This window comes from Protobothrops mucrosquamatus, unplaced genomic scaffold, assembly GCF_001527695.2.
Source record: "Protobothrops mucrosquamatus isolate PMUCROS unplaced genomic scaffold, P.Mucros_1.0 scaffold9, whole genome shotgun sequence".
NCBI classification, from domain to species: Eukaryota; Metazoa; Chordata; class Lepidosauria; order Squamata; family Viperidae; genus Protobothrops; species Protobothrops mucrosquamatus.
Window position 1 is genome coordinate 389622 of NW_015386396.1, and position 14827 is coordinate 404448.

General features: G+C 39.0%; 1 protein-coding gene across 1 annotated transcript in view; it reads right to left on the bottom strand.

Annotated features, from left to right (window-relative positions):
• Window positions 1–4669: 4669 nt before the first annotated feature.
• The window catches only part of FAM20A (FAM20A golgi associated secretory pathway pseudokinase), a 50318-nt gene continuing 40160 nt past the window's right edge, over window positions 4670–14827 (bottom strand). The window contains exons 8-11 of the mRNA XM_015810378.1: window positions 13941–14050; window positions 11240–11321; window positions 8091–8150; window positions 4670–5245 (exon numbers count right to left, since the gene is read on the bottom strand). Coding sequence (XP_015665864.1) covers window positions 4984–5245; window positions 8091–8150; window positions 11240–11321; window positions 13941–14050 — 514 coding nt within the window. The 3' untranslated portion in view covers window positions 4670–4983. The remainder of the gene's footprint in view (window positions 5246–8090; window positions 8151–11239; window positions 11322–13940; window positions 14051–14827) is intronic.

Below are 14827 nucleotides of genomic sequence, written 5' to 3' on the forward strand. Positions count from 1 at the left end.
GCTTTGCCTTCCCTGTTAACTTTGGAACCAGATAGTTCAGTGATGCTATTTATGTAACTGGTGGTCAATGCAGGATGGAATATACAGTCTAATTTAGGAAGATGATAGGACTCTGGCTAAAATGAAATACAGGAAGCAGAAGAATCAATGCCTATTTCCTGTCAAACTCCTAAAATATTTAGCTGGAAGGAGACACATGCTCTAATTTGTTTGGCCTCACGTTCTCGTTGATCTAGTGGAATAACTAGTTTTGGAAAGTTAATCCTGTTGTCAAGTCGAAAATGTGTTTCAGTATTTACCAGGTTTGTGTTAACAATATTCCGTGTGGCACTCGGTGCTACCCACTAGCTTTATTGAATTTCAGAGTTGGAGAATGTAAGCAAGTCAGTTTATTTGTAACATAAATAATCTAAAACTACTGTAGAGCTTTATATGGGAGTGGCAGCAAGTGTTTTGCATTGTTTATGCAACTATTTCTTACAGATCTTACTTGCCCGGTTAGCAGCCCTTCCCCTCGGACAATTGGACCCTGGTATACACCTTTCTGACTTGCTGTCTGTTGGAAGAACATTTGCTAATCATTCTTTGTAGTTGGAGGAATAGGAACCTTAGCATATTTTTTGAAAAAAATCTGTGGGCAGTCGTTGATATGTCCGCGTATCTGAATTTGGATTAAATGTAAAATATACATTGTTAATTCCTTCTACTTATCCTAACCACTTTGGTAAGGTAAGGATATCCACCTGCAATCTTCAGAGATCCATGTTACTTTTTTCTCTAAATTCTATTCAGTTTAAACCTACAGGGATTATTTTTCCTTATACCTTTGTTATTTTTGAAGCTTGATTTGATCCTTGTTGAAGCACCAAAAAGATTTTAAATGTTATGTAAGCGCTAAAAAAAAATGCACATTTTTTTATATAAGGCTTTCTAATCAAGTTTCACTACTGCGTCTTTTTAGCTTGCTGTTTACTCCCTTTTGTAGTTTTACCAACAGGATTTTAAGATGAACCAGCTACGTCTGAGTTAAATATTAATCACAGTTAAAGCTTTACCTTTGTGTGCAATTTAAATATGTTTGAATCCACAGTTGGTATAGTTTGCCTTAGCTAACATTCAGGGCTTTAGAAGATACTCTGTTTTGCTAGGTCACCTTAGCAAATTAAAAAAATCTACTGCCCTAGAGTGCTATAGTAAACCAGAGGACCATTTTTGTATTGTTACCTGACTATAAGTCTGACTTACTGTATGTGCTAATATATTCCTTTTGTTATAGATTGTCCTAATGGCAGGTAAAGCAATAAAATGATTTAAATTCTTAAATGTAATCAGTGTTTCATTTTACTGGGGCCTTCCCCTGCTAATTCTTGGGTTGGAACAAGCTAGCTGGGGATGGTCTTACTTTTTTTCTGATACCAGCTCACTTTTTACCTTAGTTAATGTAGCATAGTTTCTTATATATTGTTAAACATGAACTCGTCAGCTCTTCATAGTAGATCAGGCTTCTCCTGATTGACCATTGACTTGATAGTAGCTCTTCTCCTGTCTCTCTCAGCCATTCCCTCTGCGCTCTATTTTACTAGGGTCGCTGTAAAGGAGCTTCACCTTGGAAAATAGTTACTTGGGTTAAATTATGGTTAGGGCTAGTTTTCTTTGATTACAGAATAGAAATTCGGTGGGATTCATAAAAAAAAATCTTGAATGGAAAATGGAGCCATGGTTACACCAGTGTTTCTCAACCTTGACAATTTTAAGGCATGTGGACTTCAACTCCCAGAATTCCACAGCCAGCATTGCTGGCTGTGGAATTCTGGGAGTTGAAGTCCACATGCCTTAAAATTGTCAAGGTTGAGAAACACTGGTTTACACAGTGCACTAAAACATAAAATTACATGTTTTAGGCTTAATGTGGATGTACCTTTTATGGCTTAGTGTGTAATGTGCAAACTGATCCATTGCATTGTAGTCAACAAAACATAGATCAAAAAAATCCAGCAAATGTTTGAATAGTATGTTTTATGGATTAATTAATGAGAAATTAATAAATATGGGCTCTGCTTTAAAATTTAAAGTTGAACTGGGGGCTGACTGTCCAATAAATGAATCTTCTGATGCTTTGGCATCAAACAGCGCAAGAAAACATGACTTTTGTAAATGTAAATAGTTTGTAAGATTACTTGATAAGAAACACTGTATTTGGGGGTGTTCAGTATTATAGGGGATTATTATTCCTTTTGATAATCAAGTAGATAGACTTCAAGTGCTTGATTATGGCCAATAAATTCATCTTGGGCTTTTCCTTTTATATACTCATGAGTGATGAAGTACACCAAGTTAGTATTTAAACCCACTCTTTAAATTCATATTGATGTTAGCATTAAAAACATGGAAAAATGCCAAAAAATAGACCACTGGAGATATTGACTGTACTGTATGGAAACCGATCAGTTTTTACTGCCTCAGATCCAAAGTGACAATGCTGATGCTTTCCTTTAATTCCATGGGCCTTGGAACCGGACAATTTCTTTAAAGAATGTTTTAAATCTTCATATACCGAAACTATCAGTAGAGGGAGCTGAAATACTGTTCATTGATAAAAATAATATAACCAATTTAATACTCTTTGATGAACCATTGTTCAAAGATGGTAATCGAGCTGAAGTGAAAATAAAAATTTGTAAACTTTGGTTATCAATGTACACGATACTCAAATACTGAGTATTTTTCTCCAGGAAAGTTTATGGAGTGTCTCCATGTAATTTGCCCAAAGTTGTTGACATAATGATTGAGTATCCTTTCAAAGAGCAATTGGAGGTTTGCAGGGGTTGCTATGCTACACATGGACTTGTACAATAAAGTATAAACATGTTTTTTTATGTCTATAGACAGCAATTGGAAAGTGAATTTCCACATTTCCTATTTGTAGATCTAACTTTTGATATATAAATATATATATAAATATATATATATATATAAATAGGTCTTTGGATAGGGATCATAAAGAATATGGTGCTTTCATTGTTAAAACTGGAATACACCAGTTTTATACCTCAGATTGAAGTTTTTTTCCTAGCTTATATTCTCCAAATACCTAGACCAGAATTCTCAGCCTCCATGGGTAATAGTAATAGTGAAGCTGTTGGAATTTCAGAAAGTTGCTTGATCAGGTTTGGAAGATCATGTGGAACTCCAGTATTGGGTAGGAATTGATACTAGATTTTCAACTTTTGTTGCTCTTTGTAGTCCCATCTTCATACCTCCTATGCTGAATGACTTTGCCAAAAGCTTAATAGTAATCCTGGTGGGTGGGTGGGTGGGGGGCAGGCTACACACACAGACAAACACACACATACAAACAAAGATTGGAGACAATGTGTATAGGCTGTATGTGTCCTGTTAATGTCCATGATCAAATGCAAGAAATCCTCAAGAGATAATTTTCAAATATGAAACCAACAAATGTTTGGAATTACTGAAGGGACTAGGAGCGACTCGTGGAATTGTCAACATTCCTTGGTGTATTAAAGAAATCTACTTGTTTTGAAGGACCACTGGGTAAACTCAAGTTTACTTCAAAGGATTGGGGTGGGGCGGATGGTTCTAACGACCAGACTTTAAAAAAAAATCTATATTTTAATGATTTTGCATAAATTTACCAGGGAAAGAAATAGTTAATATCTCATTTCCTCAAACACCTTGGGTTCACCAGCATCATAGACAACTTTGATGACGATGTAGACTAGAAGACCTGCCATAGACCTACTAGCCTTAATATTTCCCTTGCCGGTGCCAGATAGTTAAAGAACTAGGGAATAAAAAAAAATCGGTACCCATAGTCAGTTGACACCCTGCTTATAGAGTGTTGAAGGGTAATTATTGGCAAAAAGGGGGGAGGGTCAGAAAGTGAATGGGAGATTCCTAGAAGTGTGTGCAATTGGCTAGCACCCTGAAAAGGAGCACGGTGGTGCAAAATCTGTTTTCAACTTCCATATGTGTTTCCTAATGCTTTTAGAGTTGGTGTAGATTACCTTGGTATATTTCCTTCTTCTACTCATAGTGCTGCAGCCCACATTCTGTTTGCTACTCTTTACATCAGACTGCAGTGAAGGCTCCCACATGTGTGTGTGTGTGCATGCGTGTGTGTGTTAGTTCTGCTTCCACTATGATGCTGCTGCATGAAAAAGAAGCACTACTACAGTGGCTAGCTGGTGATGAGACTTCAATCAAGATTCTTCATTATTCCAAAGCAAATGACTGGAAAGAATTCAGTGCCAATTGCAATAATGTGAAATTGCAGCTTATATGCATTGCCTTGCTATCTAGGACATTTGGCACCATATGAAGGCACGCACAACACAATCCCAAATTGATGGATCCTTACACAAAGGAAAGAGCCATTTTCCCTTCCTTGGCAACCTTGACACATGTGGAATTTTATGCCTTAAAGTAGCATTTCTATGCCTGCTTTTTTCTTTCTTTCTGGGGTTGTCTAAACTAGATTAGAGCCAGAATGTCTGCCACATCAGCACATTTTCATGGCTTGCTTTTGCCAAGGGCTGCTAGACTTTCTACTACAGATCTCCATAAACTAAACATCCCTGAGGAGGTACATGCCCACCTTATTAATATTAGCCTAAATCTCAATGTGGATGCATTCCAGAAATGTTTTTTAGTGTCTTTCCCCTTTATTCAATCCACCAATCAAATCCAGCCACGATGAGCCCAGCCAAATCCTGAGAAGGACATAGTTTGTAGTTACAGAAGACTGTATCTTCAATCTCTTGGAGAAGAGGCAGGAAGATTGTAGGTGATGTGTATGTGATTCCCATCTATAAATCTGAGGCCAAAGCTGCAGGTTTCAACCACCCAGTGGTTTCCTGATACTGCTGAGACTGCCTTCCTCCCAAGTCTTAAATGTCCAGATTAAGGAAGCACAATCGATCATTTCAAGTTCAGGTTCTAGTTTTTTTCCCCTTGATTCTACTAGCTTGGCTGTGTCATTCTGTCAAAAGCCATGGGTTCCAAAGGCTTTGTATCAGTTACAACAATGTCTTCTCCAAAGGCCTCTATGCATTTCTCCACAGTTTTCAGGATAATCTGTAACCTCCTGTCCAATGCCAAAAGGTGGTCTTCGGTCAACACGGGGGCAAGACGGTCTTGAAGGAGGGACTCCCTCATGATATCACTGAGTTTATAGTCTGACTTGGCTAAAAGCTGCAGCCGTAACAAGGTGGTCTTCTTTATTCTAAAGGAAAGGAAAGATAGATTTGAGTAAATCTGTTTATGAAAAAAAAAGACCCTCAAGATCTAAGCATTCTTATACATATTTGAAACCTCGGTGTGTCCAGTTTATAGCTGAACAGAGCACTTGACATACAATGAAAAACTATTGCAAGCTCCTAATCTGCTACTTACAGAAAAAGCAGAGGCTTTTTTCGGGAAAGGCCAAATCTAAAGAAGCTCAGTCCTCTGTCTAGATCAGGGGTCTCAAACTTGCAGCCTGTGGGCCGGAATGCGTCACGTGCAGGCCACACCCACCCTGGCTCCACAAAGGTAAAAAAGTCACGATAGGTCATATGACGTGATCGAGTTTGACACCCGTGGTCTAGATTATGGGTGTAAGGAGTTATTGGTTACTTTTCTTGGTTTTTATTCTGGTATAATAAAAGGTTTGTTCTCTGTCTGATGCTGCTCAGCCCATTCCCTATCAGCCTTTTTCATATTTTCCCATTTTAACATATTTGAAAAATAAAACAAATGACACAATGGGAAAAAGAAAATGAGAAAGGACACAGTGGACGAAAGGAAAAATATTAGTAAGTAAACAGCATTAACAATTTTAAAATCACTACAAAACTCTAAACATCCATTGATTTATGTTATTTATATTATATTAGTATCACCATTTGTCATTATCTGAAATAATTGCACATGACCTTCTAAAAAAGTAAAAGAATCATAAAAGATAAGTATAAATACTAAAAAATAATTAGTAAAAATCAGTGTATTTCCTCCCATTGCATGTGACCAATCCATAATTGCAAGAAGAGATGAATAATAAATGTTGGAAATGTGGCACAGAATGAATACCTTATCATATCTGGTGGTCATGTTAAAAAATTAAAAGCATTGGAAGGAAATACACATAATTATTTACAAAATTCTTTAAAAGAAAGCTTGATCTGAATCCTCAGGGTTAAAACACACACACACACACCAAAAGAACCCCTACTCTAGAAGTCTTTCAAGAGCAAATAAGCAAACAAACAAATAAAAGAATCTACTGAGATATATGCTGTTAGATTTAAGGACAACAATATCATTTTGGGAGCTCAAACTTGAGGAATATGTAGCCGTAGTAAAATTAACACAATATATCCAGAATAGATATTTGAGTAAATTGAAGCAAAATGAGAAGGACGAGGGGGGACATGATAGCAGTGTTCCAATGTCTCAGGGGCTGCCACAAAGAAGAGGAAGTCAAGCTATTCTCCAAAATGCCTGAAGGCAAGACAAAAAGCAATGGATGGAAACTAATCAAGGAAAGAAGCAACCTAGAACTAAGGAGAAACTTCCTGACAGTTAGAACAATTAACCAGTGGAACAACCTGCCTCCAGAAGCGCTGAATGCTCCAACATTGGAAGTTTTTAAGAAGAGACTGGACAGCCATTTGTCCGAAATGGTATAGGGTTACCTGCCTGAGCAGGGGGTTGGACTTGATGACCTTCAAGGTCCCTTCCAACTTTATTATTATTATTAATTATTATTATTATTATTATTATTATTATTATTATTATTATTATTATTATTATTATTATTATTATTATTATTATTATTGATACTGGCTATGCAAGAAAGGGATTCTCCTACCTATTACCTGTCACACAGCAAGGGAATCCCACAATACTTCCATCACAGTTTTTACGGGGAAAATATTGGCTATAATGACAATAACCATTAGCAGTTTTAATGTTTTTGAATGATTTAATGTAATCACCCTATCATCCTTTTAGGAAAAGTTAGGAAAAGTTTTTGGCAAAAAAAGGTGATCATTTCAGGGTGGGGGGGAAAAGCCCATTTAGAGCGTACAGACTTGAAGGGCATTTAAAAGATTTAGTGGCAGCCCTATAATTATAAACCAGATGGATTTGCAAGGTGTGAGTAATGAACCACTCTTGAAACCAGACCTGGAGGCTCTATATATCTCTATGGCTTCGGATGATGCTTTTGGCATTGGCTTCTATAGAAATTTAGAGGGGACATAGTGGAAATTGGTTAGTTATGCTGGAGGAAGAAACCCAGAGGATGAATAACTCTTTGTCCAACTTCTTGAAGGACTAGCTGTTGATTTATATGAATTAATAAAAGAATAACCTGGAGAGGAAACAGGCACTACAATTTATGAGTAAATCCTACACCCCAAAATGACTGCAGGGGGACACAAAAGAAATGGATGAAGTTTTGGTTCCTTTTAGAAGCCGATAAAGTCTTAATGTTCTTGACAGGGATCAAAATGAATGCCTCAATTTCCTTGTGCTTTGATGAATAGCAGGTTTGAAAAGGAAGGGGTGTATATCCAGTAAGGCAATGAAATCTTGGTGATTGCATGCAGCTTGGAATTCATTGTAGTCTGAGTTTAAAAAATTTAAAAATAAATTTTAAAAAATATTTATTTATTTATTTATTTAATTTGCCACCCATCTCATAGCAAATGACTCTGGGCAGCTAAAACAACTGCAAAATAATTTCGTTAAAGATGCTAGATGTTTAGAAATCAACCCAAAACACGCACAAACACACACAGAGAGACAGTTGAACAAATGTAGCATTGCCCAAGGTGTGAGACCTTTTTTTCCTGGTTCTTCAGGACTCTTCACTTTCCAGATTGTGAATCTGGGAGATAAAGAGGAGTTGGGAAAATCTTTTGGTGATTGGTTCATGTACTAACAATTTGGACTTCTTGAACTTGGCCTGCTTTATTTAGCATCGTTAGGCAAAACATGCGACTACTTGCTTGCTTGCTCCCCAGGCCACAACATGTAGCCTTTCTATTTAACTACTAGACTGATGTGGAAAGGCAAGTACTTACATGCAACACTGTTTAAGTGGAGCCAAGATGGAGATCTCATCGTGGGAATGTTTCCCAAATCTGCAAGAACAAAGAAGTAAATGCCAGTGTTAAGGGCACAGCAAACAATCCAGAATGCTGGAAAAGAATGTCTCTCAGAGTGTATCCAAAATCCAGGCCTAGGGAGTTGAAAGAAGCTTGACAGAATCAACAGATGGCAGCATCTAGCCAACGTTGGCTGAGCTTGGAAGCTAAGCAGAGACAGTCTGATTCATAGTTTGGTCTGGGACCATTTAGGAATTGCAGGGTTGTTGGCCCAAGTTGGAACGAAAGAAAATATTCTGGAAAAGGATGTGAGAAACCACTTCTTTAACACTGCCAAGAAAACAGTATGAAGCATAACCGAAGGGTGTGTTTACTGTAGGAAGCAAGCCTTATCTCTTGCCTCTTGACTTCCCAGTCAGCCTCTACTATAATTCTGGCCTTATTGTACCCGAGGCCAAGGATAGATGTGCCACATTTTTGAAATCATAGCTCCAGCGAGCTCCAGTATTGCTAACCTTGTCTGAAGTCACTTGACAATCTATCCTGGGGAGGGGGGGATTGGGTTTGCTGCACAGCCTCATGCCGCTAGTCATGCGGCCTCTAGTTTCATAAGCCCAAATGTCCTACAACAAGAGAGGTGACTTGCTGGTGAACCCAGACTTCCATCAATCCCAACCCCAGGGACTGCGGATGTTGAGAGTGGCAATCTTGCAACAACTACAGAACCAGCCATTGCCTGTCCTGCTCTAAGAGAGAGAATTTCCTACGCTGCACTGATATTCATATGTGATATTTCTGCTCTGAAATCCTGCAACTAAGAAATTACATAACTGATTGGAAATACGCGACTGTATCCGTATGAACTGGTTTAAAATCAGTTGCAAACTACATCCTTTGAATTGGATCAAGTCCCTATTTCAGCACTGATTGACTACCATTCCTGAATTTTATTCTTCTGATAAAGTGTTCTTGTTCTCTCTCTCTCTCTCTCTCTCTCTCTCTCTCTCTCTCTCTCTCTCTCTCTCACACACACACACACACACACACACACACACACCAGAGCTTCCTTGGCTTCTTTCCAAGATCTTGTGAACAGTACTTCACTATATATGCTCAGAATTTCTTAATAAATATCTTTAGTGCTCTGGGTTACAATTAATAGTTTCTCAGGTTCCCCAGAAAGACCTAAGCAGCTTAAAACCAATACAGATTGCAGATTATTGGAATGCTCGTGTCAGGTGCATTGATTTCCATTAATAGCTGAAAAGCTCAGGTAATATCAAGTCAGCATGTGTCTCATTTAGTCCTATCCTGCTTAGAAAGACTAGGGCACATGTATGAGATCCATGAAAAGATGGAATATAATTTGCCTTATCTCATATTTGGCACACTAGCTAGGGCTGTTAGTAATTGTGATTCAGCAATATCTAAAGTCCACAGGTCCCCCAGCAGGAGCCATAATTCAGCATTGTTCAGCATCCACACTGTTCAGCATCTACATGACACTGTTGGGAGGGGCCATCTGTTTGCATAGGTTCAGGTATCATTAATACTGAAATGATAGTTGTACATCCCAAACCCAGGATGAACAGGAGATATAGTCTAGGTACTTTGCATCTTGGTATCAGGAGGTTTCTATACCCACAAAGTCTCTGAATGGATGGAGCCTGAGGCTTCCCATTCAGACTCTAATAGTCATCAGGCAATGAGATATGATCTTGACAGCATCACATGGTGAGTATCTACTAAATATCACCAAACTGATGATATCTGCCTCTGTGTCAATGAGTGACTTCATCCTGTGGCGTCATGTAGACATTAAACATGAGAGTCAACAACTTTGAGCCCTACAGTTCAGGAAATTTAAGCTTGGCCTCTTCCCCCATCAAAGCTGACTGAAACTGGCCATGGAGAAAAAAGAACTAACACAATACTGAACCTTTCACTCTTAGCCCTGTTGTCAGTTCAGAAGGATACTTCATGATATTGAAAGTCATTGAGAGATTGCGGAAAACAAGGACCAGCAGCACCACTATCCTGGTTCTGCCAGAGATCATCATCAAAGACAATTAATGCAATGTCTGTAGTGCGTCCTGTCCTGAAATTCAGTTGAAGAAGTCCAGATAATTCATTTCCTCCTTCAACCCTCTAAAGGTACAACCTGACCATCTTCTCAACAATATCCTCTAAATCAGGGAGCTTGGGAGACTATGAAAATTGTCCACGTCAGCAATGCCTTCTTGAAGAACAGGGACACCAGGACCTCCTTCAAGGCAAGCAGAACCACCCTCCCCCTCAAGGATTAATTTACTGATCATACAGACCCAACCATATTTTTGTCAGATTCAGAGTTGTAAATTCACCCTTCCAAACCCAATAACTGAAGTAAATACTAGCCAGTAAACAAGTTCGATGGAGTTGCCCTTCCACACATGTAGAAGGTATCAATTTCAGGAAGGCCAAAAGGCAACCTACAGGTTTGATATGCAGCTGGCTACAAATCAATTCCTGGCCTCTTCAGGGACATCCGGAGAAGCTTCTGCCAAATTCCCTGGAGATGCAAGACTGGTCGTTATCAACATTCCAGGACAAGAGGATCAAACATTCTGGCATAGTGCAAAGGAACATCAATTGCGCTATAAGCAGCCTGAATGTAGCTAATTTATTTCTGCTGCAGATGAACCTGGCCAATTACCGCTTGTCATGAAGTAGGTCAGTTTAAGGCAGTTTCTTGGTCTCCTCCCTTCAAAGAAAGTGTGGAGGAAAAAAGTGGGAAGGAAACAGGGCTATCAACTCCTAAGCAGATAGGAGCCCTGTTTTAGTTTAACTTGGGATTTTATCATGCAGTATTGCTCTAAACCAGGGGTAGTCAACCTTGGCTCTTTTATGATTTGTGGACTTCAATTCCCAGAATTCCTGAGCCAGCTTAGCTGGCTCAGGAATTCTGGGAGTTGAAGTCCACGAGTCATAAAAGAGCCAAGGTTGCCTACCCCTGCTCTAAACCAATAAGTTATGTCTGATTATATTTTTGCAATCTGTGTAACTGAAGTCCAGTTCTATCTGGAAATTGTCAAGGCCAGTGCTTAGGTGGGGAGAATGCTGATAATGGGTAGTAGTTGCCTTACCCTCTGGCGTTATCCAAATGAAGCAAAAAACCCTCATCTCCAAACTTTGTAAACATCTCGTAATGATGGCGGTCCATGTTACCTTTCAGAAGACAAAAAGGAAGAGCATGGAAAACAAACGCATGCAGACCCACTTCCAATATTTAAATACAGAAATCAGCCTGGATCCATAGATTAAGAACTGCTGATGAGAGATATCAAACCCTTTTAATGTGAGAGGACCAGCAACTTAAAAGAGCTTACAGAGAGCTTTGGGGTCATGTAGGCTGACAATTCAGGATGCAGATGCAGAACTGGTTTCCTTAACATGGATTGGTTTACTTTATTATGCTTTCCTTATGGCCTGTGGGGCCTTCTTAGCTCAGCTTGCAGCTGTGCTCAAGTGAACATCTGGAATTCTTTGGATGGGGTTTAAAAACTGGACTCAATTTGAGTTCCTGGTTATACACACGTATTAATGCATGAAATGTCACTATTTTCTCCCAGAAACTAGCATGACTGTCAGTATAATTTCATGATTGCCTGTTCAGAGGAAACCCTCTTGAGTTACTTTAGATTTACAGCCAGGTCAGTGTGTACACACAAAATTGCAGCCTCATTTGTTCTGTAGTTCTGTTAATGTTGCATGTTGTGGTCAATTAGGCTTTACTGCTATGCTGCAACCCAGCTAGAAACCACCATTAACAGGAAAGGTTATTAATCTTCAAGGCATGTACACTCCGGATTCTATATTAGGACTCCAGGCTTTTCAACTATTTAATTATTCCTTCCTCTGGCTGAAGCTCAGCGGAGGTAAGATATGTGGTTTCCCAAAGAGGCCAAGACTTTGACATTTGAAAGTCTGGTAAAAGTGTGCAATATCCTTTTGCCCAGTAGAGGGGAGCACAGCTGGACTGCTTTTCCTAAGTAGTGCAAATTTGAGATATATAGCATGGGTCTTCCCACACTCCCCTGGTCATTGCTTTTACATTCTTTTGATTTAAAAATTAAGGTATTTCCTGAGACATACACTAAGTCCTGCATCAATGCAAAAAAGTCCTATTATATTCAATAATTCAATGCTTTGTTAGTATATGTGTATCCAATTGTCTAGGGAGAAAAAGGTACCCCCCAAAAAAAATTTGGGGGCTAGAAGGCATCTTGGGAGGTAAAAGCAGTGATGAGAAGCAACGTTACCCATTTGCCTTCTGAAGGAATGGCAACCATTTTCCAAGGGAGTTCACAGTAATGTCTCAAAATTCCAAACAATTGGCTGGAGACATTGCTACACATTATAAAACATGTTTGCTGCCTGCTGCCAAATTCTGGAAGAATACACGATGGGAAGCAAAACATTTAGAAGGCTTGTTCTGGCATGTGCCTATGTGTGTGAGTTGTTAACATGGAGACAAAGCGAGCGTAAACAATTCAGCACATCAACATCACTGTGAAGTTAATCCATTGGAATGGACTAGGAGTAGACAAAATCTCATGCCACAATGCATCTGGCATTTTTTAAACTGCCATTGTCATTTTTTAAACTGGCAGTATCTAAACTGGAATGGATGAATGAATGAATGGGTAGCTTTTTTCCTTTTGTATGACTATATAATATTCAAAGCACAGAAAAAGCATAAGAATCAGTACATCTGGGCTGGGATCTGAGGAGAGAGAGACTACAGTTTTAATATTTGCTTTTGCTATGTTTCTATCTGATGTAATTTGGCCATTGCAGATGAAAAATAAAAACAAAAAGCCAAGCACAAATGGAGAGTTTGAATGCTAAAATGATGGACTAAGCCAAGAAGCTCCTGGATGATCTGGGGCAGTCATTGTTTTTCAATGAGAATGTTGTGAGGATAAAATAGAACTAATTGTGCAATGAACCAACTTTTGCTCTTGGAGAAAACATTAAAAAAACCCCCAAAGTATTGCTTTCCTCTGGATTGTTGATATATTGTTGTTGTTGTTCAGTCACTAAGTCATGTCCGACTCTTTGTGACCCCATGGACCACAGCACATCAGGCTTCTCTGTCCTCCACTGTCTCCTGGAGTTTGTCCAAATTCATGTTCATTGCATCATCCAACCATCTCATCCTCTGCCATCCCCTTCTCCTTTTGCCTTCAATCTTTCCCAACATCAGGACCTTTTCCAATAAATCCTCGCTTCTTGTTAGGTGGCCAAAGTATTTGAGCTTCAGCATCTGTCCTTCCAAAGAACAACTAGGGTTGATTTTCTTTAGGATTGACTGACTGGATCTCCTTGCGGTCCAAGGGACTCTCAAGAGCCTTCTCCAACACTACAATTTGAAAGCATCAATTTTTCAGTGCTCAGCCTTCCTTATGGTCCAACTCTCACAGCCATATATATTACTACTGGGAAAACTATGGCTTTGACTATATGGAACTTTGTTGGCAAGGTGATGTCTCTGCTTTTTGATGTGCTTGCCATAGTCATAGTTTGCCAAGGAGCAAGCATCTTTTGATTTCATGACTGCAGTCACAGTGGCAGTGATCTTGGATATATAGGATAAGGATTTTAGCTAACCCCCTCCGCTCTCCATATTGAAATCAGAGAATTCAGCTCAGAAAACCTGGAAAGTTTTGAATTTATCAGCATGTTCTAAGCCAGCTGTATTTCATGCCCCGTGGAAAAGTTTCCACTCTTGGACAGAACACATCAGATCCATGAGGATCACAATCCCTCCCTCTTCTTACTTACCTATTAAGAAGTCAAATATGGCCATGTCAATGATATTGAGTAGCCGGCTGCCACTGCTGTAAGGATAAATCTCCTTCATGGTATTGCAGTAGAGAGGATTTACTTCCCACCTGGGTGAAAAATCAAACAGAAGAGAGTTGCTGCTGGCATCAGCACTCTCTCCATCTGCTGTCTTTCTTGAAAACAGAGGGAAAAGGCGGTGGTGCAACACTGGACTGTAAAATAAAATTAAAGGTTTGGGGTCTAGCCTGCCATGTGAACCCCTGAGTCCAGGGCAAAAAGTGAATGCAGGTAATAGGCAAGGATCTTCAAAACTGTCAAGGTTTCTAAAACATCTAAAGAAACTTCTGTAGAGAAACTTGAGCACTCTCAACACTGTTGGGAAAAGAAGTTTCATTCATTTTCCCTCTCCTTAACACAATCATGGTAATAATGGGCCCTCCACAGTTGTATTTATATTTCAAGGTAAGCCTACGTTTAATGTTTTTGATTTTTCATATTTATATCTTAATTTTCCTCAATGAACTTAAGATAATGCACATGAGAGGTGGTTTTTTTTTTTTCTTTCTTATTCCACTGCAGCAACTCAAAGGCCTCAAACCACCCAAAGAGCTTCTGTTGGCTAGGTATGGAAATAATAGCTTCAGAAGCAATATTTATCCAGACTGGGTTAGTTAAGAGAATTTTTTTTTTTTAAATTTTTCACTCTTCCCACAGGTATGCCCACACACCTCTTCGTATATAAGCTCTTGTTGGACTTCCTGGAAGTTGTTATTTTACAATAGAAAATAGAAACAGCATTTATTACTAGCTTGGCTATGGTGGTTAGGACTTTTGGTCCAAATGCATTTGGTTGCTTCTGGATGGGCCAGGATTAGGAATGCAAA